Source organism: Pan paniscus, chromosome 12 (assembly GCF_029289425.2).
Source record: "Pan paniscus chromosome 12, NHGRI_mPanPan1-v2.0_pri, whole genome shotgun sequence".
Lineage (NCBI taxonomy): Eukaryota > Metazoa > Chordata > Mammalia > Primates > Hominidae > Pan > Pan paniscus.
Genome location: NC_073261.2, coordinates 122886661 through 122908945, shown reverse-complemented (window position 1 = coordinate 122908945; position 22285 = coordinate 122886661). Strand labels below are relative to the sequence as shown.

Here is a 22285-nt window from a genome sequence, read left to right as displayed (position 1 = left end):
TTGGCTCACTGCAACCTCCGCCTCCCAGGTTCAAGCGATCTCCTGCCTCAGCCTCCTGAGTAGCTGGGATTACAGGTGTGCATCATGGCACCCGGCTAATTTTTGTATTTTTTAGTGGAGAGGGGGGTTTCACCATGTTGGCCAGGCTGCTCTCGAACTCCTAACCAGGTGATCTGCCCACCTTGGCCTCCCAAAATGCTAGGATTATAGGCATGAGCCACTGGGCCTGGCCCCATTGTTTATTTCATTCATAACATGTATTTCCTCTCAGGATTCCACGTTTAACCCCCTCTCCCCTGCTTGTCAAGTCTGCCCCTTCCATTGATGGGAGGGCCTTAAGTGTCTTGGGCCCTGGCTGGGAGATAAGGATGTTGTTCTTAAAGGGGTCCTGGGGGTAGCTGTGGCTTCTCCGTTTACAAAATGGAATTCCTCTTCTAAGAAGGCAGTCAGAGGGCGAGACCTCTGGGAAGCAGAGACTCCTTCGGGGGCCTGGGTGCCTTCACCCTGTGCCTACCTGCCCTGGTTCCTGCTGTGCATCTGAGAGCGCCCCGGTGCAGGGCCTGTGCCTCCTCTGTGCCCCCTCTGTGCCCATAGGCCTAGCTGGGGCCCGTCGCAGGAAAGTGGACAGAAACTCTGTGAATGGGCAGCTGGGTCAGTGAATGAGTGGAGCGAGTGAAGGCATGAGAAATCCCAGCCTGGGCTGTTTCGGGGATCAGTGGATGAGTGAAGTGAGGGAAGGCATAAGAAATCCCAGCCTGGGCTGCTCCGGTGTCAGTGAATGAATGGAGTGAAGGCATGAGAAATCCCGCCTGGGCTGCTCTGGGATCAGCGGATGAGTGTGAGTGAAGGCACGAGAAATCCCGCCTGGGCTGCTCCGGTGTCAGTGAATGAATGGAGTGAAGGCACGAGAAATCCCACCTGGGCTGCTCCGGTGTCAGTGAATGAATGGAGTGAAAGCACGAGAAATCCCACCTGGGCTGCTCTGGGATCAGCAGATGAGTGTGAGTGAAGGCACGAGAAATCCCGCCTGGGCTGCTCTGGGATCAGCAGATGAGTGTGAGTGAAGGCACGAGAAATCCCGCCTGGGCTGCTCTGGGTTTCTCTGCTCACTACTCACCTCTTTTCTTGGGAGACGGAGCCTGATCTTTGTTGAAGCCGCTCTTGGGACATCTGCGGAGTGAGGGCAGTAAAAGCCTTTGCTGAACACCTGGTTATACCTGAACAGAATCATTTCTAGCTAGAGGGGAAATTCCCATGTCAGCCTTTGATTCCTGAGACATTAAAAAAAAAAAAACTAAATCCAGTTTGCATCCAACAAACACTGAGAAGTGAGGTTCGACTTGCGTACTGAGTGGGTGGGGAGCAAGAGTTTACTATTGCTTTCAGAAGCCACATACCACAAGGAGCCAAAATACTGCTGCTCAGGCAGGAGCCGGGGAGACTATGGTTATAAGCCCAGTGGACCAGCACGTCTGGCTACAAACCTTGTGGTGCCCCTTGTTTTGACATTATTTTTGTATTTTTTATTTTTATTTTATTTTATTTATTTCATTTTTTTGAGACCGAGTCTCACTCTATCACTCAGGCTAGAGAGCAGTGGTGTGATCTCGACTCACTGCAACCTCCACCTCCCGGGTTCAAGCGATTCTCCTGCCTCAGCCTCCCGAGTCACTGGAATTCCAGGCACCCGCCACCATGCCCAGCTAATTTTTGTATTTTTAGTAGAGACAGGGTTTCACCATGTTGGCCAGGCTGGTCTCGAACTCCTGACCTCAGGTGATCCACCCACCTCGGCCTCCCAAAGTGGTGGGATTACAAACGTGAGCCACTGTGCTTGGCCCATTTCAACATTATTAGGAATTTCAGGACAATGACAGCAGGGCAGTAACCCACGTCTGCAGACTGCCTGCCCTGGAAATACTGTGTAGACATTAGATATAATAAAGATTTGGAAACACGGAAACACCACGAGGAGAAGAGCAGAAGGCTCTATTTGCGATGCAATTGTGAACTTTCGTTCTGTTGTTTATTCCTTTATTTACTCATTCATTTGTTCACTCAGTTTGGTGCCTGCTAAACTGCAGGCTTCTGCGTGCCCAGAGACCTTTACGAAGCTGTAGCTTGCACAGATCACTCGCATGTGGACCCAAGCCTGCAGGGAACAAGGAAGGTGGGAGGAGTGAAGTCAGCTGGTGGGGTCCTGCGTTTCCGCTTTTCAGTTGCCCTTATTGTTCTAATATCCGCATGAGCACAGGGGAGAAGGGTGTGGGCACAGGCAGCGGGTGAGGGGTGTGGAGAGGAGGCTGGAGGCGGGCCGTGGGTGCAGGGTGTGGAGAGGAGGCTGCAGGCGGGCCGTGGGTGTGGGGTGTGGAGAGGAGGCTGGAGGCAGACCGTGTGTGCAGGGTATGGAGAGGAGGCTGGAGGCGGACCGTGGGTTCGGGGTGTGGAGAGGAGGCTGGAGGAGGGCCGTGGGTGCGGGGTGTGGAGAGGAGGCTGGAGGCGGGCCGTGGGTGCGGGGTGTGGAGAGGAGGCTGGAGGCGGGCCGTGGGTGTGGGGTGTGGAGAGGAGGCTGGAGGTGGGCCGTGGGTGTGGGGTGTGGAGAGGAGGCTGGAGGTGGGCCGTGGGTGCGGGGTGTGGAGAGGAGGCTGCGGGCGGAGTGCCCAGCTGCATGGCCTGGTGGTGGAGTTGGGACCGATTGTTCAACTTTCCATATTGCATTGTCTTTAGAGTGAGGAACTGTAATAAGGTACAAGGTTGTTTTGGGAATTAAATCAGATATGTGTCCACATTTGGTATACAACGTATATTGGCTCCTTGTTCTCTCCATCAAAAACCTATTTTTAAAAATCCCTTACATCGTGACTGAAGGAGGAAGGTGAGCCCTTCCTTTGATGCATGGGGAGAGGGTAGTCGGGCAGAAAGAGGAAAGCAGCCAACAGTGCTGGGAAGCGCTGGATTTCAGTCCCACCCTCACCACACACTGGTTACGCAATGCTGGGAAGCGTTCTTAGTTTTTCTTTTCTTTGGCTTCCTCATCTGTGATGAGCGCGTGATGGTGCTGATCTCTGTGCAGTGTATGGGAGTTATTTTCCTCCAACCCAGTGGACGTTCTGTACCCCTGTCCTTTACAAAGTCATTTCTGCAAGGGGCTCTGCAGGAAGAAGCCAGGTCCTCATTTGGTGCACGATGACCACACCGCGGGACGGCACTGAATGGAAACGGGTTTCCCTGTGCCCATTCTGCGGGAGAATTGACTGACGCAGAGGCGCTGTGCGGGGGACAGGCGTTCTCAGATGAGGAACCCTGGCTTCTAGCCCTTTCCCTGGACTGGGAGCCCATGCACGTGATCACAGTAGAATCAGGAGCTGCCATTTGGTGAGCATTTGCTATGTGTCACACTGGGTCACAGTGCCACACGCATTAATTACCTCTGCTATCCCTTCAAATAGCCTATCTCCATATTAAGAGAAGGGCAGGGGCTTGCAAAGGGCATGTGGTGTGGCCAAGGTGCTGGTAAGTGGTTCAGTGGATTTGTAGCTGTCCCTCACCCACTGCCCTCAGGATGCCAAGTCCCGGGAGGTCTCTGGGTAGTGCCATGGCCCCTCCATGGCCCAGGGAGGCAAGCACTGGCCTACTGGCCCCACAGTCATGAGGGTGAGCTCCACGCCACCAGCTGTGCCCTTCCTCTCCCAGCACCTGTCAGTGGCACGCAGTCTGCCTTAATAAGATTAGATAATCCATAAGCTACAAGTACATAAAGTTGAGTATAAAGACACTGAAGACTATAGCTACTGTGCTGTGATATCTTATAAAACTCAAAAGCGGCCAGGCACAGTGGCTCAAGCCTGTAATCGCAGCACTTTAGGAGGCCGAGGTGGGTGGATCATGAGGTCAGGAGATCGAGACCATTCTAGCCAACATGGTGAAACCCCTTCTCTACTAAAAATACACAAAATTAGCCAGGCGTGGTGGCGGGCACCTGTAGTCCCAGCTACTTGCGAAGCTGAGGCGGGAGAATGGCGTGAACCCGGGAGGCACAGCTTGCAGTGAGCTGAGATCGAGCCACTGCACTCCAGCCTGGGTGACAGTGCGAGACTCTGTCTCAAAAAAAAAAAAAAAAAAAACAAAACTCAAAAGCAAGCAAGGCTGGGCACAGTGGCTCACACCTGTAATCCCAGCAGCTTGGGAGGCCGAGACAGGCAGATCACTTCAGCCCAGGAGTTTGAGACCAGCCTGGGCAACATGGTGAGAACCCGTCTCTACAAAAAAGACAAAAATTGCCCAGGCATGGTGGTACATGCCTGTAGTCTCAGCTACCAGGGAGGCTGAGGTGGGAGGATCCCCTGAGCCCAGGAAATTGAGGCTGCAGTGAGCCAAGATGGCACTACTGCACTCCAGTCCTGTCCCAAAACCAAACACAAGCAAAAGGTGACAGAATATGGTTTAAGAACGCATAATGTGTAGGAATGCTGCTTAAACCCCGCCAGAGGAGAAGTTCGCATTCCGGATGGCATCCCCCAGGGGAGGGCGCATGGACGGGAGCGGGGCTGGGGCTTTGGGGCCAGCGAGGCAGGTGCACTCACCAGCGTCTGCTGTGTGGTTAGACCTCGTCATTGCGTAGTTGTATACACACATTAACTCCTAATGAACTAGAAAGTGAACATCAAAAATGACACCTCGAGGTATTAATAATTGTTGAAGCTGGGCAATGGGGACATGGAAGTTCATGGTACTGCTTTTGTGTGTATCGACATTTTCCATTATAAATGTTAAGAATGATGAGAGCCTCAGCAGGACAATGCCCAGCCCCGTGATGGCTGTGTCACTGCACGGGGCGGGCTCCCATCCACGCCCCTTCTCAGAAGAGTCGGGAGCCCCCACTTTCCTCTTGGCCTTTCCACTCCTGTGCTTTGTGAAGTCATCTCTACTTCTGATTCCTCTTGGATTCTTGTAGGATGTTTGAAGAAAGGGGGATGTGGGCAGTTTCTGAATTAACCCCTTTTTCCACCACCCTTCCCACACAGGCAGGGGGCCTTGGAGTGGTGGCAGTGGAGCCGGGATTTGAGTAGGGTCGCCGTGGACAGGGTGGTGTGTGGACCATGTAGACCATCGTGGTGTAGCCGAAGCTCATGGGTTTACTTTTTGTGACTTTGAGCTTTTTGTTTTTTCTTTTTTTTTTTGAGACAGGGTCTCACTCTGACTGCCCGGGTTGGAGTGCAGTGGTGTGATCACCGCTCACTGCAGCCTCAACCTCCCGGGCTCAGGTGATGCTCCCACTTCAGCCTCTCCAGTAGCTGGGACTACAGGTGCGTGACACTACACCTGGCTAATTTTTTGTAGAGATGGGGTTTAGCCATGTTGCCCAGGCTGATTTCAAACTCCTGGACTCAAGCAATCTGCTGGCCTTGGCCTTCCAAAGTGCTGGGATTACAGGCGTGAGCCACCGTGACTTTGAGCTTTATAGTACCTTTTTTCCCCCGAGCCATTCTTGGACATCCGGGATGAGAGACGGCTTCAGCTTTAAGGTCTGTAGGTTTTCACAGAGGTAGGATTTAAGTTCCGTCATCTTCGGCAAGTGAAGCTCTCCCACCCGTGTGCCCAAGCCCTGGCTCCGCCCTAACTCTAATCCTCTCTCCCTTCCCGCCCCGCCCCTTCATCGACCCTTGCCTCAGTGGAAATGGACATTTAACATGCAATGTTCATGGCGGTAACGCTAGCCGTCTCCACGTCATCTTTTTGTCTGTTACCATTAGCGGCGATTTTTTTCAGATTTGGGAAAAGGATTTCAAATGACTTCCCTTCGAGGTGCAGGGCTATCTTGCGCATCTTGACCTCCACACATTTCTGGGAGAACTCCTCGTGCAGCAGGACATCAGGTGGTAAAGGTGCGCTCTCGCCAGCCAGAGGCGGGGTCTCTGTAGACTCCATGGGGCCCTGGCTTTTGGGATCTGTCCGGACCACCCTCCCCTGGCTTTTGTAGCAGGGCTCTCACGGGGCTGTTGATGTGGGAAGCCCCCCACCACAGATGGCCTTTCTCTAGCAGCTAAGGTGACCTTCATTTTGGGCCTGAGAGGGCCAGCTGGCTTGGAATTGTGGGAGAGAAAATGCAGGGTGCCCTGACCCCCAAGCCTCGCAAACCGAACCATTGCTCCACCCACTGGGTCACATAGGAGTCTATAGGTGTCTCAGACTTGGAAAGTTGAACCCGAGCCCCTGACTTCACTTCACCTCCTCAGTTCTGTTTCTCAGCAGCTGGCTGCACTGTTCACCTGGCTGCTCAGAACAAAAGCTTTAATCTTTGACTTCTGTCATTTCCCACATAATTGATCAGCAAAACCTGTCAGCTTTGCTTCCAGACTGCATCCCAGACCTCTGTCATCACCTCCACCCACACGTGGGGTCCAGCTGCCATCCTCGCCCGCTGTGCTGTTGTGGTCACCCTGGCTTGGTCTCCTTGCTTCCGTTGCTGTTCCCCTAAGTCCCGTCTCAAGAGCAGGGAGACCCTTTTGTAAAGCCGCTCCCTGATCCAGACCCTCTGTCTCATACAGAGCAACCCCCAAAGCTGCTGGGCGCCGGCTCCTGTCTCCGGCTGTCTGCTTCCTCTGTGCCCACCAGGCCAGCCCACCTCTCCTAGCACTGTCCGGCATGCACTGCCTCAAGGCTTTCTCTGAGCCGCCCTCACCCACCTGTCAGCGAGGCTTCCCTGGCAACCGTCCTGAACAGCAGCATGTGTCCCGGCCACTGTACTCTGCCTCAGTCTTCCCCACGGCGCTTACCCCTGCCTCTGTCTGTCTCTGTCTGTCTGTCTCTTCCAACAGGAATAAAAACATAAATGTTCTTGCTGTACTCCTGGTGCCTAGAGCTGTGCCTGACATTTGGTCGGCATCCACAAATGTTTTTGAACGAATGATTAACCAAACGAAAGGCTGCCAGAAGTATCCGGAAGCATGGCCTTTGGGATGGACAGATGCTCCTGTGGCTTCCATGCTCTGCGGAGCCCCAGTCCCAGCTCGCCACGGCTCTTTATCAGCTGTGCTCCAGGGCTGCTGTCCGCACTCTGCCCTTCTGGCCTGTCCCTCTCTCCCCTCCTGTCCCTTTCCTTCTGTTTCCCGGGCCTCTCCCTTCAAGTTGAGTAGTTTCCATTGCCCTCTTTGTTTTCCGAGTTTTATTTATTTATTATATTTTATTTTTTGGGGGGACGGAGTCTCGCTGTCATGCAGGCTGGAGTGTAGTGGCATGATCTCAGGTCACCGCAACCTCCGCCTCCTGGGTTCAAGCAGTTTTCCTGCCTCAGCCTCCCAAGTAGCTGGGATTAGAGGTGCCCGCCACCACACCCAGCTAATTTTTGTATTTTTAGAAGACATGGGGTTTCACCATGTTGTCCAGACTGGTCTCGAACTCACGACTTTAGGTGATCTGCCCACCTCAGCCTCCCAAAGTGCTGGGATTACAGGTGTGAGCCACTGCGCCCGGTCTTGTTTTCCAAGTTTTAATGCCCTTCACGATGAAGAAACAAAGAGGTCAGCACGTACCCGCCCCTCCTGGGATGGTCAGATGTCCATGACACCCCTCTTCCTGTGGGCTCAGCCCCCACCTCCCCAGGCCCCTGGGTTCCTAAGGCCGGGGCTCCTCTCTCCTTACTGATCTCACTGAGGAAGGCCAGGTGCTTGTCTCCTGCCACCTAAGGAGATGTGGGGGCGTGGATTCCTTGTCTGTGAATGGAGCCGCTAAGCTTGGGGCTCCTCAGGCGCCTTGGCTGTTTCCTTTAGCCGTATCTCAGCCTCCCTCCGCTGTGCCCAGCTCTGCAGAGGCTCCATGTCTGTGGCTGGCTATGCTGTGTGGAGACCCCTACTCCACTCTGTGTAGGAATCGTTTGTCCCAGAGATCAGATCGAACTCCTTGGGATGGGCGAGCCGTAGGCCTTCAATCAAGGCTCACTGACCAGGGCTGGCATGCAGTTGGTGCCTGGTGCTGACCCTGGGGCTGCTGTGGAAGCTTCTCAGTGGAGGCTCATGATTGGTGCCTGAGTGAGTGAGGAGCACCCGCCATGGGGGCCCAGACAGCCCTTCCAGGCACCAGGAGGGCTACACCCCTTGCCTCCAAGGCCTGCTCACTGTCACTGGCTGCCCGGCTGTTGCAGTTCCCATCACTGTTTATTCCTTCCTCTGTGTAGGAGTTGGTGTCCTGCCTGCGCTCAGGATGAGGGGGAATCTGGCCCTGGCGGGCGTTCTAATCAGCCTGGCCTTCCTGTCTCTGCTGCCATCTGGACATCCTCAGCCGGCTGGCGATGACGCCTGCTCTGTGCAGATCCTCGTCCCTGGCCTCAAAGGTAACCGCTCCCTGGACTCTGGGCTGCTGGGCAGTGGCCTCCGGGCCAGCTGAGAGACTCCCATGCAACTGCGCAGTTCCACGGAAAAGCACAAAGCCCGAGCAAATCTGCTTACCCCACTGGGTCTCAGTTTCCCCATCTGGAAATCAAGGGTTGGGTGACATGATGTCTAAACTGTCTTCGGCCATGGAATTCCTAATTCTGAAGATAGCAATTTATTTGCAACTCAGCCCTCTCCAGGGGGACCTTGCTGGAAGGCACCTGGCTTTGCGTCAGACCCTGCACACATGGCCTCGTGTGATCCTCCCCATGAGATGATCTCATGCGGACCATTTTACAGATAAGGAAATTTGAGGGTCAGAGAAAATTTGCAACTTGTGTTAAGTTCCCAAAGTGTGCTTCTACATTGCTTCCTGAGAGCTCTTAATATTTTATTTTAAAAATTAAAAAATCCCTGGTGGTCTAGTGGTTAGGGGGAAAAAAAAAAGACAGGAACTTTTTTTTTCTTGTTGCTTTGTCTGTAATCTGCTCCCGGATAGAGATAGTTCTGCAGGTCAGGCATGGGTGAGAAAGTCCCTGAGGCTGCGGTATCTGAAGACTCCAGAGCAGCATCTTCAAGTAAGAAAATCACCAGCTTCTACAAAGCAGAGGCAACAGGTCCCCAAGCCTGGGGGAGCCCGGTGTGAAATGAAAATGTGGGCCCCTTGTTCAAAATTACAGAACCCAAGAAGGGACAGCAGAGTGTGTGCCAGTGTTGGGTGGCAGGGCCGGGGCTGCACCGGCGGCAGCAGAGTCCAGGCTGCTGCTGAGGGGAGTCACGTGGGTGCTGAGGAGGGGGAGGGGGAGTCACGTGGGTGACGAGGAGGGGGAGGGGAGTCAGGTGGGTGCTGAGGAGGGGGAGGGGAGTCACGTGGTTGGTGAGGAGGGGGAGGGGCAGTCACATGGGTGCTGAGGAGGGGGAGGGGAGTCACGTGGTTGGTGAGGAGGGGGAGGGAGAGTCACGTGGGTGCTGAGGAAGGAGAGGGGGGGTCACGTGGGTACTGAGGAGGGGGAGGGGCACCTTGACCGTTTGCAACCTGAATCCGGTCCGCCCCCTCCTCATCCACGGGCTGCTTGGGCCTTCAGCTTCTCTTGTGGAGCGTCTGCAGCTCTTTTTATTGAAACATTAGAGAAAAGTAGATTCAAACCCATGATCAAAACAGTCACCACGAAAGACAAACCCTGCTCAGCCCGTGTTGTACAAAATGAAGAGGTCAGCCCTCTCCTCGGGCACAGGGACCGGACAGCTCGGGGCCACCCTGCCAGGCTGTGCAGCTCTGGCTGGGGGCTTTTTTCCGGCTGTGTTCACCCTGCTGTTGGAAACCAAGTGGACTGTCCTGCAGCCCAGACAAGCCCAGTGGCCTTTGTGCTTTTAATTGTGATAAATGTGCCTGCTTTAGAAAATGTTTAATTATGTTGGAAGCAACTTAAACTGTTGGACGCCTACGACTCTCTCAGAAGTTTTGGTGAAAGTGGCTTTGGCCCTGACTTTGTGGTAGCGTGTGTGGGTTTGTGAGTGGAACCTTCAGCTTTAGGTTGGAAACCGTGGCTGTGGAGAGCTGGACTTTTGGCTGTGGAGGTCACGTCCCTGCCCGATGTGGTGGGTGCCTCCGAGTCCCTGCGGTTCTCTTCCCTGCGCCCTGCCAGGTCAGTAGCCCGCACTGGTGGGGGCCGTGGGGTGGGCTCCAGGGTCCTTTCTGGACGCCGCCTTTCCCCGGTGCTGTTGGGAGGGTCCTTCCCAGCTGTCCACGTCCTGGGTCCCCTGGATGTGCTGTCATTTCCCACATGGGTAGGGTCCCTTCTCAACCTTCGCAGGCTGGGAAGTAGGGCAGGTCTGAGAGTGCTGTGGGTCAGCCGTCCTGCGTGACGGGTCACCTGTTCTCCCAAGCCTCGGCCTCCTGGTCCGTGAGGTTGGGGAGGCGATGGTGGCACCAGGAGTGGGCACACAGTGACCGGGGACCCAGCCCCTGCTCCCTGCTCTGGGACAGTGACTTACAAAGCACTAACCCTGTGCAGGCAGCGAGCCCGACCAGGGAGCAGATCAGGTGTCCGTCCAGCACGCGCCCCGTGAGTCCGCAAGCGAGAGGCGAGCACCAGGGGCAAGGAGCGGTTTAAAAGGATTCAGGATACCCAGCATGTCAGGAATTGGGTTATTCAATGGAGAAAATAGTGTGTGCCAGCAGACTTCATCCCTGCCGGCCCCAGCATGTGCCATAGCCCCCCAGGGTCGCTGGAGGTCAAAGAGGAGAGGCAGCGTGCGGCACAGTGCCAGCTTCTAAGGAAACAGACACACACGCAGTCACCATTCATTAGACAAACGTCCGTTGAGAATCTACCAGGCAGGCTCAGGGCTGGGATGAAGACGCCGCGGCCTGTCTCCTCACAGTCCCGCCGTTCAGCCCCGGACACGGGGTGGCATCTGGTCTGAGAAACACAGCACGCGCCGCCCCCCCAACCCCCACAAGCCCTTGTGTTTTGGATCCTGAAACCTCTGCCAACTCCACATTTGGCTGGAGAATCTTCCTGGGCACACGTGTCAGGCTGCCGCTGACTGCTGGTGGTGCTTGAGATGACATTTATTTGCCATTCCAGGCCATTTCAGATAATAATAATATATTATCTTTACATTTAGAGGGAATAATATATTGTCTTTACATTTAGAGAGAATGACAACTCCTTTTAATGGGAAAAAAGTCTTTTTTTAATGGTTAAAAAAATGGCTGTAGGTGAGAAAACATTTATCTGTATTAACAAATGTGTTTCCCAGAAATATGAAAGGTCATAGTTCTTCTTATAGGCTTTATCAAATTAATTTTTTTTTTTTGAGATGGAGTTTCTCTCTTGTTGCCCAGGCTAGAGTGCAATGGTGCGACCTTGGCTCACTGCAACCTCCGCCTCTCAGGTTCAAGTGATTCTCCTGCCTCAGCCTCCCAAGTAGCTGGGACTATAGGCGCGCACCGTCACGCCCGGCTAATTTTTGTATTTTTAGTAGAGACGGGGTTTCACCATGTTGTCCAGGCTGGTCTCGAACTCCTGACCTCAGGTAATCCACCCGCTTTGGCCTCCCAAAGTGCTGGGATTATAGGTGTGAGCCACCATACCTGGCCTATCAAATTAATTTTAAAATCATTTATTGCCATTCTTTAAAACAACATTGATAAAACCAGTAATGGGGCCTGAATAACATGCGCTATGGGAGGTTTGCTCTTCTGACACCTGACGGCCTGTCTGTGCCGTCTCCCCTTGTGTAGAACGAGCCAGGCAGGCTGAGGTCCCGGCTTTCTCCTCTCTGACTTCCCATGGCCCTGGGGTGCCGTGGCACTTGTTGTGGCCAGCAGGGATGTGAAGTCGCTGGCACACGAGTTTGTTCAGCTTGTAAGCAGGTGGCGTGACAGTCAAGCACTGTCCACGGATCTTCCTCAACTGGCTATAAATATGTCGAAGTATCTTAGGTTCTCAATAAAATAACTGACATGCGCCTTCGTAGCTGGGTTGGAAATGACCCCAAATACAATCTAGGTAAAAGATTTTTGCTCGTAGATTTGTACATGATTTGCAGGGAAGCCAAGCAAATAGTAAATGTCAGCCACGTTTTGTTTCTTTGAGCGAGGAGAGAGCTGCATTGTGGTGATGGTGGAAGTGAGCCAGCAGTTGAAATGTTAGCCTCTCCTGGTAGAGAAATAACTTGTCATTAGAACTTTATATAGTCAATCATCCTGAAAATGAAAAGGATGTGGGAAAAATGTCATTGTGCTCGCTGGGTCTACATTACAAAATGCATGGAGTGTTGAGTGGGGACGTGTATAGAAATCCTGCTCTGGAGTCATTACCTGCAGGGACATACATCTTTATGACCCCTGGGACCAGTGGACAATGAACACTTCAAACCTTGCCAAATTGGCCAGGTGCAGTGGGTCACGCCTGTGATCCCGGCACTTTGGGAAGCCGAGGTAGGAGGATGACTTGAGCCCGGGAGTTTGAGACTGCCCAGGGCAACAGAGTAAGACCCTATCTCTGGAAAACAAAAAACAAAAAACAAAAACAAAACAAAACAAAACCCTGCCAAATTGTGAACAGTGCTTGAAAACAGCCTTGGTTCTTAAGATGCGTGGACAGGGCAAGTCTACAAGGCGGAGGCGACGGGGACCGTGGAGAAACCAGGGCAGCCCCGCCGTGGATGGGAGGCCTCTGTACTCTCTGGTCCTCAGTGCTGTTGCTCCTGAACCAGGGATTAAAATACTTTTTCTCGTCACAACCAGCACGGTGTCTTCCAGGGCATATTTTGTTCAATCCCCATCAGAGCTGAGGAGGACCAGGCTGGGAGGGCTTACACTGGGTTTTGCACAGGAAGGAAAGCGGTTTCTGACTCCAGGTTTGGGTTCCCCACACTGCAGGCACAGCCGTGAGGCATTTGGGGTGCCTGCTGCCCAGCACTGGCTGAAATGCGCCTGGCCCTGTACAACTACAGACACAGGTCCATTAAGCAGAGCCCTTGGGAGATGGCATGTAAGTGGGTTTTGTGATTAGCTGAGAGATATAAAGAAAACCTGTGTTAAATCCTCTTCTTTAGAAAGTCTTGCTGTTTTTAATGACTTATTATTCTTTCTCTCCTGCTTTAGTAACGAGACTTTGTGGGACACAGTGTAATGTGTGGTGCTTTTCAGGGTCTTTCCGTGCCTCCAGTTGTTACTATGAACTATTTTTCTTTTCTTTGATTTTTTTTTTTTAGAGACAGGATCTTGCTCTGTCACTCAGGCTGGAGTGCAGTGGTGCGCTTATAGCTAACTGCAGCCTGCAACTCCTGGGCTGAACTGCAGGTGCACAGCAACACATCCTGCTATTTTTTTTTTTTTTTTTTTTTTTTGAAATGGAGTTTCGCTCTTGTTGCCCAGGCTGCAGTGCAATAGCGTGATCTTGGCTCACTGCAACCTCTGCCTCCTGGGTTCAAGCGATTCTCCTGCCTCAGCCTCCAGAGTAGCTGAGATTATAGGCACCCACTACCATGCCTGGCTAATTTTTGTATTTTTAGTAGAGACGAGGTTTTACCATGTTGACCAGGCTGGTCTCAAACTCTTGACCTCAGGTGATCCACCCGCCTTGGCCTCCCAAAGTGCTGGGATTACAGGTGTGAGCCACCATGCCCAACCCCTGCTAATTTTTTTGTAGAGATGTGGTCTTGCTATATTACCCAGGCTGGTCTCAAACTCCTGCCTTTAAATGATCCTCCTGCCTTGGCCTCCCAAAGTGCCAGGATCACAGGCATGAGCCACTGCACCTGGCCAACCAGTTTTTAAAAATCAGGTTAGAGATAGGCAGATGGATGCAGGTGGAGGTTGGTCAGAAGCTGTCATGACAAACTTGTCCTTACTGCTTTATCTTTAGGAGGAGAGGAGACGAGGGTGAGTAGTCATGCTGGTTAGTGAGTCTCGCTCTGAGGTTTTGAAGCCTGAGCAAGGCGTGGTAAAGACACACTGGTGTGCCAGCACATCCCAGCTTGGACATGTCACTTGATTCTCGTAGCTGTGTCTTCACCTCTAGAGTGGACATAGTGCCCGCCCCATGTAGGGGGAGAGGTGAAATTATTATGCAAATAAGTGAATGCCGTGTACAAACTCCAGGAGCTTTCTTAAGCGGTATGAGAAACACTGGCAGACCTGCTTAGTGTTGATTCTTTACGAGTACTGATGGAGCACCTGCCTTCTTCCTGGTGCTCTGGGGGACCGAGGGTTGGGTGAGATGGAGCTGTGTCTTCTCAGAGCTTTCAGCCAGTGGGAGAAAGAGCAGACTGCTGTCATGTAGGTGGTGTGAAATGCTTTATGAAGGAAACATTCTTCCGCTCTCATCTCAGCCACAATCACTGTTGGCCTGGACCGTGGCATGGGTGGTCAGGTTATCCCCATGAGCTCCAGGCATGAAGTCCCTGGGCTGCCTACTGCCTCGGGCTCGTGGCTCGCTCTGCCCAACCACCTGGCTTCCCGTCATCCCCTCCAGCCCTTCCCCCTTGTCTGTGCACCTGCTGACCCTGTCCTCAGAACTTCTTACTCTGTGCCTGGCTACCCCTGCTCAGCAGCTTAGCCTGAGAACCACCCCTCAGAGGGGCTTTTCAGATCTTGCCGTCTAAATTATGGCTCCTTTGTTGAGGTTATTGCCTCATTTTATTCTTGCGTCCGGTGTTGCTAATGAGAATTCTTATGTCCATCTGATTCTCATTCACAGGTATGCAGTCTTTAAAACTGTTTTTCCCTCCTGGGTAGCTGACAGCATTTTCTCTTTATTCTTGGTGTTCTGCGGTGTCACTCTGACGTGTCTGAGTTACTTTTCTCTGATTTTCCCCGTGTGGTTCTCTGCAGGCCCTTTCACAGAGTTCTTTCATGGCTTTCCTTAGCGCTGGGAAATCGCAGCTACTAAATCTTCGCAGCCACGAAGGCTTTGTTCCTCTCTTTCCGGAATTGCTGTCAGAGCGACATTGGCATTTGTGAGTTTTTCCTTCAACTCTCAACTTTGTAACTTCAAAACAAACAAACAAAGCCTGCATTTCTTATTAGTACTGCCCTGTGAACAATGCTTCCTCCTCACCGCTGGCTCCACGAGGCCTCTTCATCCTTGGCCACCGGGGACTCGCCTTTCTGCGGAGTGGCTCCCGCACAGCGTCTCTGCTCGGCTCTTTCCGCTGCAGTGTGCTGTTGTTCCCGGACTGGCCTCTCCCATGTCATGAGGACCTCCGTTCACCGATTGCACAGTCAGCGTCCGGCTGCTCCACTGTTCCGTCTTCTCTGTTCTTTCTTCTGCACGATGCTGGTGCCCCTGAAACCTCTGGGGATTCTTAATGCTGAGTTTATCTTGTTAGTGGATATTTCTTGCTAAACTGTCAATACTTCTCTTTTCTTCTTACAAGATAAGAAGCAAACTTGAGAACTACTTGGAGCCTCAGAGAAGCATGTGAGTGTTGATCGTGGGTCAGCCCAGGGGCAGCCCACAGGCTTTTCAGCAGGTGGCCCTGCGGGGCTGTGGCTGTGGCACGGGGGTGATGTGGGGATGGGCCTGCCACCATCGCTGTGCTTTTCTCTTTGTTACTTGGATTTAAATGGAAAGTCCCCTCCGTGAGGCCAGATAATCAGCTTTGGGGATTTTGTGGAGGGATCTGTAATCTCAACTGAGCCTCTCTCCAAGACAAGGTGTGTGGGCCACAAGGTGTGTGGGCGGCAAGCCGTCCAGGTGCCGAGGCAAGAGACCGAGGGCATGAGCTGGTCCAGTATGATAAAATATATAAAACAACAAGAGTTATACTAGAGTATATATGCTCTCTCTATATATAGGGTTGTTTTATATATTTTATTATACTGGAACAGCTCGTGCCCTTGGTCTCTTGCCTTGGCACCTGGATGGCTTGCCGCCCACAAAGGTGCAAATGGAGAGTCATAGAGAAGTAAAGTTTACGTGAACGCTGGCACAATTGTGCAGAGAGGGAAGGTGAACTTGTAGCATATCAGCGCACACGCGCACACATACACATGCACACCTATGCACATGCGGACACGCACACACATGCACACGCGCACCCACGCACACGCATGCACACATGCACACACACTCCCTGTCTGCAACCATTCAGAGGAGGGATAGTGCAGCAGGTAAGAAATGCGGCCTTATAAAAATGACTACAGAGCTGAGTCCCAGCCAGCAGAGTGGCCCTGTTGAGAGAATCCGGAAGAGCCTCCCAGAGAACCAGGTGAGAAGGCAGACCCTGGACAGGAGCCGGCTGACCAGGCAGGCTGGGCAGAGGGCACAGAGTAGGGAAAGACCGGGGTCCGATGTAGAGACCACACTGAGGAGAGGCTCAAGTACTGAACGTCATTTATAGCTGAATCTAGAGACATAATAGAATTCCATTTGTTTCAGGACAGTCATTTTGGTGTGGATTAGAGTGGGGGGAGAAGACTGGAGCGGAGGTGTTGGTGTCCATAGGCCTTCCTGGGGCCCTTGGCCTCACTGCGCACATCTCTGAACTGTGCCTTGTAGGGTGTCTCCACCAGTGATTCACCCTCTGTCTCCTGCACCTGCTGAGCCCTGGAAGCGGGTGGACGTGCCCACCTGGTCACAGGCAGCCCCCATGGTGGAGGCCCTGGCTGAGCAGGAGCCTGTGCCCTGGGGGGCTCACACTGACGGGGCCAGGGGGATGCTGACATAGTTCATCCTTCCCTGAGTACCAAGCAGATGAAGCTCAGGGAGAGGTCGGGGTGACGCTTCCCATGGGGGCGCCTGGAGACGCTGCCGCCCTTCTCATTGGTGTTAGGGTTGGGGAGAGCCGGCGTTTAGATGGCACTGTGCGCCCAGGGACAGACTAGGAGCCCGCCAAGAGGGGTAACTGGTGAGAGAAACACAGGCCCTTTCTAAGAGCCCGCCAAGAGGGGTAACTGGTGAGAGAAACACAGGCCCTTTCTAAGAGAGAAGGTAGGGCAGGGAGACAAATAGCCCTAAAAGCAGAATCAGGGGCACCCAGGGTAGGGGCTGGGCTGCAGGCGGGGAGGTAGGTGGGGAGAGAAGGGGCTTGGCCACCTGCAGGGACCCGGGGAGAACGCTTCTAACTGTTCTTCCTCCACAAATCACTCTGAGACGCTGTGCTGGCCAGACGAGCTGCTAAATGGATGTGACTTCTTCCACAGGGGATGCGGGAGAGAAGGGAGACAAAGGCGCCCCAGGACGGCCTGGAAGAGTCGGCCCCACGGGAGAAAAAGGTACCTGCAGCCCTGGGCCCGGCCCTCAGAGCTCTGAGGATGGAGGCACCGCTCCTGCTAGAGCCGGGTGGGGAGGTGGGGGTGGTGGTTCCCCTGAGGACAGGCCCTGCCCTCTGGGTCCCAGGGAGGCAGACGGCATGGGACTTGGCTTGGGAGCAGAGAGGGGAGAGTGCTCCTTCAGCACTGCTCCTTGTGCTGACCTGTGGGGCCCTAGGAAAGAAAGTGTGTCCTGGAACTCAGCAGAGGCTCCTGGCCCCTTTAAGCCTCATCTGTAAGACGGGAATAATAGCTTCCAGATCATTTGTGAGCGCTAAGTGAATCAGTGTCGTTATGAAGGCGGCATGGCAGAGTACACAGATAGGACCCTCATCACTTTGCGTCTGTCTCCTCCTTCGTAAAGTCGTGTGATTGTGCCTGCCTCGTGGGACTGTGCCGAGGCTCATGGGAGCTAGATCGTACATGTAAAGGAAATGTATCATGTGTAAAGTAGCTGCACAGTGCATGGCAGGGGTTAAATATATGGTGGCTATTATCTTTATATACTCCTTGTTACTGCTTAAAATTTTTTTAAGTGTTTTTTCTTTTTCTTTTTTCTTTTTTTCTTTTTTTGAAACTGAGTCTTGCTCTGTTGCCCAGGCTGGAGTGCAGTGGCACAGTCTTGGCTCACTGTAAACTTCTCCTCCCAGGTTCAAGCTATTCTCCTGCCTCAACCTGTTGAGTAGCTGGCATGTGCTATCACACCCAGCTAATTTTTTTTGGGGGGGGTATTTTTAGTAGAGACTAGGTTTCACCATGTTGGCCAGGCTGGTCTCGAACTCCTGGCCTCAAGTAATACATTTTTTCCAAGTCATTAAAGATTGTCTCTAGAAATGCTTTCTCAGTATGTACACATCATTCTATGAGAACATATACTACAGTTAGCCAACCCCCCAACCAGTCTTTTAACATTGGAGAGTTAAGTTGTTTCCAATTAAAAAAAATTATTATAACAACACAAAGATAATTAAATATATATTTAAGCCCATACACTGTTTTTTGAAATGTTTTTGAGGTATAATTTATGGACATTCTCATTTTGAGATTACCATGCAATCAGTTTTGACCATTGCACTTGCCCGTACCCTCGTCCTAAGCAAGAGCTGGAACATTCTTTTTTTTTTTTTTTTTTATCAGCTTTCCTTTTATTAAGTTTAGAGAGGAACAATTCTAAGTAAAGCTTTAAAAAATCTTCAACACAGATATTTTTTATAGGCAATACAGAAGGAGAGGATGACCAATAAGGGTGCTCAGAGTAAAACTCCTAAAGTTGCACAAGTTTAGAAGAAAATTTCTTATAATGAAAGGACATGAGTATCTAGATTGAACAGAACTACGAGAAACCTGGCAAAGTAAACGAAAAAAAGATTCATACCAAGACACCTGACTTTGAAATTTCAGAACACAAAGATAAAATCCAAAATTTTCCAGACACTAAATATCACCAAAGAATTAGGAATCCGAATAACATCAGTCTTCCCAATATTAGCAGTTGAAGAAAGAACAGTACGTTTAAAATCCTGAGGGAAACTTATTTCTATTCAAGAATTCTACACCCAGCTAAACTATCCATCAAGGCTGAGAGCAGAATAAAATATTTTCATGTATTTCAGTTCACAACAATGTACCTCATATGCACCCTTTCTCAGGAATCCACTGAGAAATAGTTTCTTTTTTTTTTTTCCAAAGGGATTTTATTTTATTTATTTATTTATTTATTTTTAGTATTTATTGATCACTCTTGGGTGTTTCTCGCAGAGGGGGATTTGGCAGGGTCATAGGACAACAGTGGAGGGAAGGTCAGCAGACAAACAAGTGAACAAGGGTCTCTGGTTTTCCTAGGCAGAGGACCCTGCGGCCTTCCGCAGTGTTTGTGTCCCTGGGTACTTGAGATTAGGGAGTGGTGATGACTCTTAACGAGCATGCTGCCTTCAAGCATCTGTTTAACAAAGCACATCTTGCACCGCCCTTAATCCATTTAACCCTGAGTGGACACAGCACATGTTTTGGAGAGCACGGGGTTGAGGGTAAGGTCATAGATAAACAGCATCCCAAGGCAGAAGAATTTTTCTTAGTACAGAACAAAATGGAGTCTCCCATGTCTACTTCTTTCTACACAGACACAGCAAGAATCTGATTTCTCTATCCTTTCCCCACATTTCCCCCTTTTCTATTTGACAAAACTGCCATCGTCATCATGGCCTGTTCTCAATGAGCTGTGGGGTACACCTCCCAGACAGGGTGGCTGCCGGGCAGAGGGGCTCCTCACTTCCCAGAAGGGGGCGGCTGGGCAGAGGCACCCCCCACCTCCCGGACGGGGTGGCTGGCCAGGCGGGGGCTGCCCCCGACCTCCCTCCCGGACAGGGCAGCTGGCCGGGCGGGGGCTGCCCCCCCACCTCCCTCCCGGACGGGGCAGCTGCCGGGTGGAGATGCTCCTCACTTCCCAGATGGGGCGGCTGCCGAGCGGAGGGGCTCCTCACTTCTCAGACGGGGCAGCTGCCGGGTGGAGGGGTTCCTCACCTCTTGAGACGGGGCGGCCGGGCAGAGACGCTCCTCACCTCCCAGACGGGGTGGCGGTCGGGCAGAGACACTCCTCAGATCCCAGACAGGGTTGTGGCCGGGCAGAGGCGCTCCTCACATCCCAGATGGGGCAGCGGGGCAGAGGCGCTCCCCACATCTCAGACAATGGGCGGCCAGGCAGAGACGCTCCTCACTTCCCAGACGGGGTGGCGGCCGGGCAGAGGCTGCAATCTCGGCACTTTGGGAGGCCAAGGCAGGCGGCTGGGAGGTGGAGGTTGTAGCTAGCCGAGATCACGCCACTGCACTCCAGCCTGGGCAACATTGAGCACTGAGTGAATGAGACTCCGTCTGCAATCCTGGCACCTCGGCAGGCCGAGGCTGGCAGATCGCTCCCGGTTAGGAGCTGGAGACCAGCCTGGCCAACACAGCGAAACCCCGTCTCCACCAAAAAAATACAAAAACCAGTCAGGTGTGGCGGCGCGCGCCTGCAATCCCAGGCACTCGGCAGGCTGAGGCAGGAGAACCAGGCAGGGAGGTTGCAGTGAGCCGAGATGGCAGCAGTACAGTCCAGCTTTGGCTTGGCATCAGAGGGAGACCGTGGAAAGAGAGGGAGAGGGAGACCGAGGGGAGAGGGAGAGGGAGAGGGAGGCCATGGGGGGAGGGAGAGGGAGAGGGAGACCATGGGGAGAGGGAGAGGACTGGAACATTCTTATTTCACTTAGCGTAATGCCCTCCAGGTTCATCCAGGTCACAAATGCTGGGATTTTCTTATGTTTCAAGACTGAATAATATTCCGTTATATATGTGCCATGTTTTCTTTATCCACTGATTAGTCAACAGATGCGTAGGTTGTTCTCATGTGATGGCCGTTGTGAATAATGCTGCAGTCAGCATGAAACTGTAGGGATCTCTTCAAGATCCGATTTCATTCCTTTGGCTATGGACCCAGTAGTGACATTGCTGGATCATGTGTTAGTTCTGCTTTTGATTTTTTCTTTTCTTTTTTTTTTTTTTAGTTTTTAAACTTTTTATTTGCATATTTAAAAAATTGTGCATTCCAATAATTAAAATCATTTGACAAAAAAAAAAAATGGCTCTCTGATTAAACTGCATTACAGCCTGCAGGACACCTTGGGCCAGCTTGGTTTTACTCTAGATTTCACTGTCGTCCCACCCCACCTCTTCCTTCACCAACATGCAAGTTCTTTCCTTCCCTGCCAGCCAGCCAGACAGATGGGAGAGGCAGGCGCGGCCTTCGGTGTCCGTAGTTCTTTGATGTGAAAGGGGCAGCACAGTCATTTAAACTTGATCCAACCTCTTTGCATCTTACAAAGTTAAACAGCTAAAAGAAGTAAAATAAGAAGGCAATGCTTGTGGAATGTACAGTGCATATTGGCGGCACACGCCTCATTACGATTCGCCTGCTTGCTTCTCCTGTTCAGTCGTTTCTTTGGAAGGCAGTGGATTTTTCTCTTGAGTCTCTGTCTTCTTCAGTTTCGACTTATCAAATTTCTCGATCTCAGCCATATCGGGTTTGTCAGACATGGTTGTGGAGGAAAAGCGGAGCGAGGCGTGCGAGAACGAGAGAAGTCTGGTCTGTGCAGTGGCCACCACCGAGTTGTCGCTTTTGATTTTTTCAAGGAGCCTCTGTGCTGTTTTCCATTCCCACCAGCGATGTCTAAGGGCTCGCCTTTCTCCACATCTTCTCCAATGCTTACTCTCTTTTGACTTTTTGATACCAGCCATCCTAACAGGTGTGAGGTAATGTCTCATTGTGGCTTTAGTTTCTATTTTCCTGATAATTGATGATGTTGACCGCCTTTCCATAAACCTGTTGGACATTTGTATGTCTTCTTAGAAAAATATCTATTCAGATTCTTTGCCCATTTTTAAATTGGGTTATTTGTTTTTCGGCTATTGAGTTGTATGAGTTCCTTATATATTTTGGATATTAACCTCTTATCAGATATATGGTTTGCAAATACTGTCTTCCATTCCATAGGTACCTTTCTGTTTTGTTGATTGCTTTCTTTGCTATGCAGAAACTTGTTAGTTGGATAGGTTAGTACCACTTATTTATTTTTGCTTTTGTTGCCTGTGCTTTTGGGGTCATATCCAAAAAAATCATTGCCAAGACCAGTGTCAAGGAACTTTTCCCTTACATTTTCTTTTAGGAGTTCTGTGATTTCAGGTATTACATTTAAGTCTTCTATTTTGAGCTGATTTTTATGTATGGTATAAGACAAGGATTCAGTTTTGTTTTTTTGCATGTGAATATTCAGTTTTCCCAATAGCATTGTGAATTCTTTATGCCTTTGTTGAAGGTTAGTTGATTGTATATGCACTCATGGGCTTATTTCTGTGCTTTCTTCTCTGCTCTATTGTCTACGTGTCTGTTTTTATACCAGTGCTTGTTTGATCAAGTATACTGGTTTGATTACCATCTATCTGTAATATAATTTGAAATCAGGAAGTGTGATGCCTTCAGCTTTGTTTTTCTTGCTTAAGGCTGCTTTGGCTATACATGACCTTTTATGGTTTTACATGAATTTCAGGATTTTTTTTTCCATTTCTCTGAAAAGTGCCTTTGGAATTTTGATAGAGATTGCACTGAATCTGTAGATTG

The 22285-nt window shown here is 51.4% G+C and overlaps 1 protein-coding gene across 11 annotated transcripts in view; it reads left to right on the top strand.

Moving 5' to 3' along the window:
* Window positions 1-22285, top strand: part of COLEC11 (collectin subfamily member 11) — a 56805-nt gene that overhangs the window by 9055 nt on the left and 25465 nt on the right. For 3 of the 11 annotated variants that reach the window (XM_008959522.4, XM_057301355.2, XM_003807411.6), the window contains exons 2-3: window positions 8174-8329; window positions 17032-17103. In XM_008959522.4, the coding sequence (XP_008957770.1) occupies window positions 8288-8329; window positions 17032-17103 (114 nt within the window). In that variant the 5' untranslated portion in view covers window positions 8174-8287. Of the gene's footprint in view, window positions 1-2935; window positions 5886-8173; window positions 8330-9322; window positions 10016-17031; window positions 17104-22285 lie in introns of those variants that run through there. The other 8 variants (XM_003807416.8, XM_063594667.1, XM_055108304.2 and 5 more) reach the window with 7 other exon arrangements.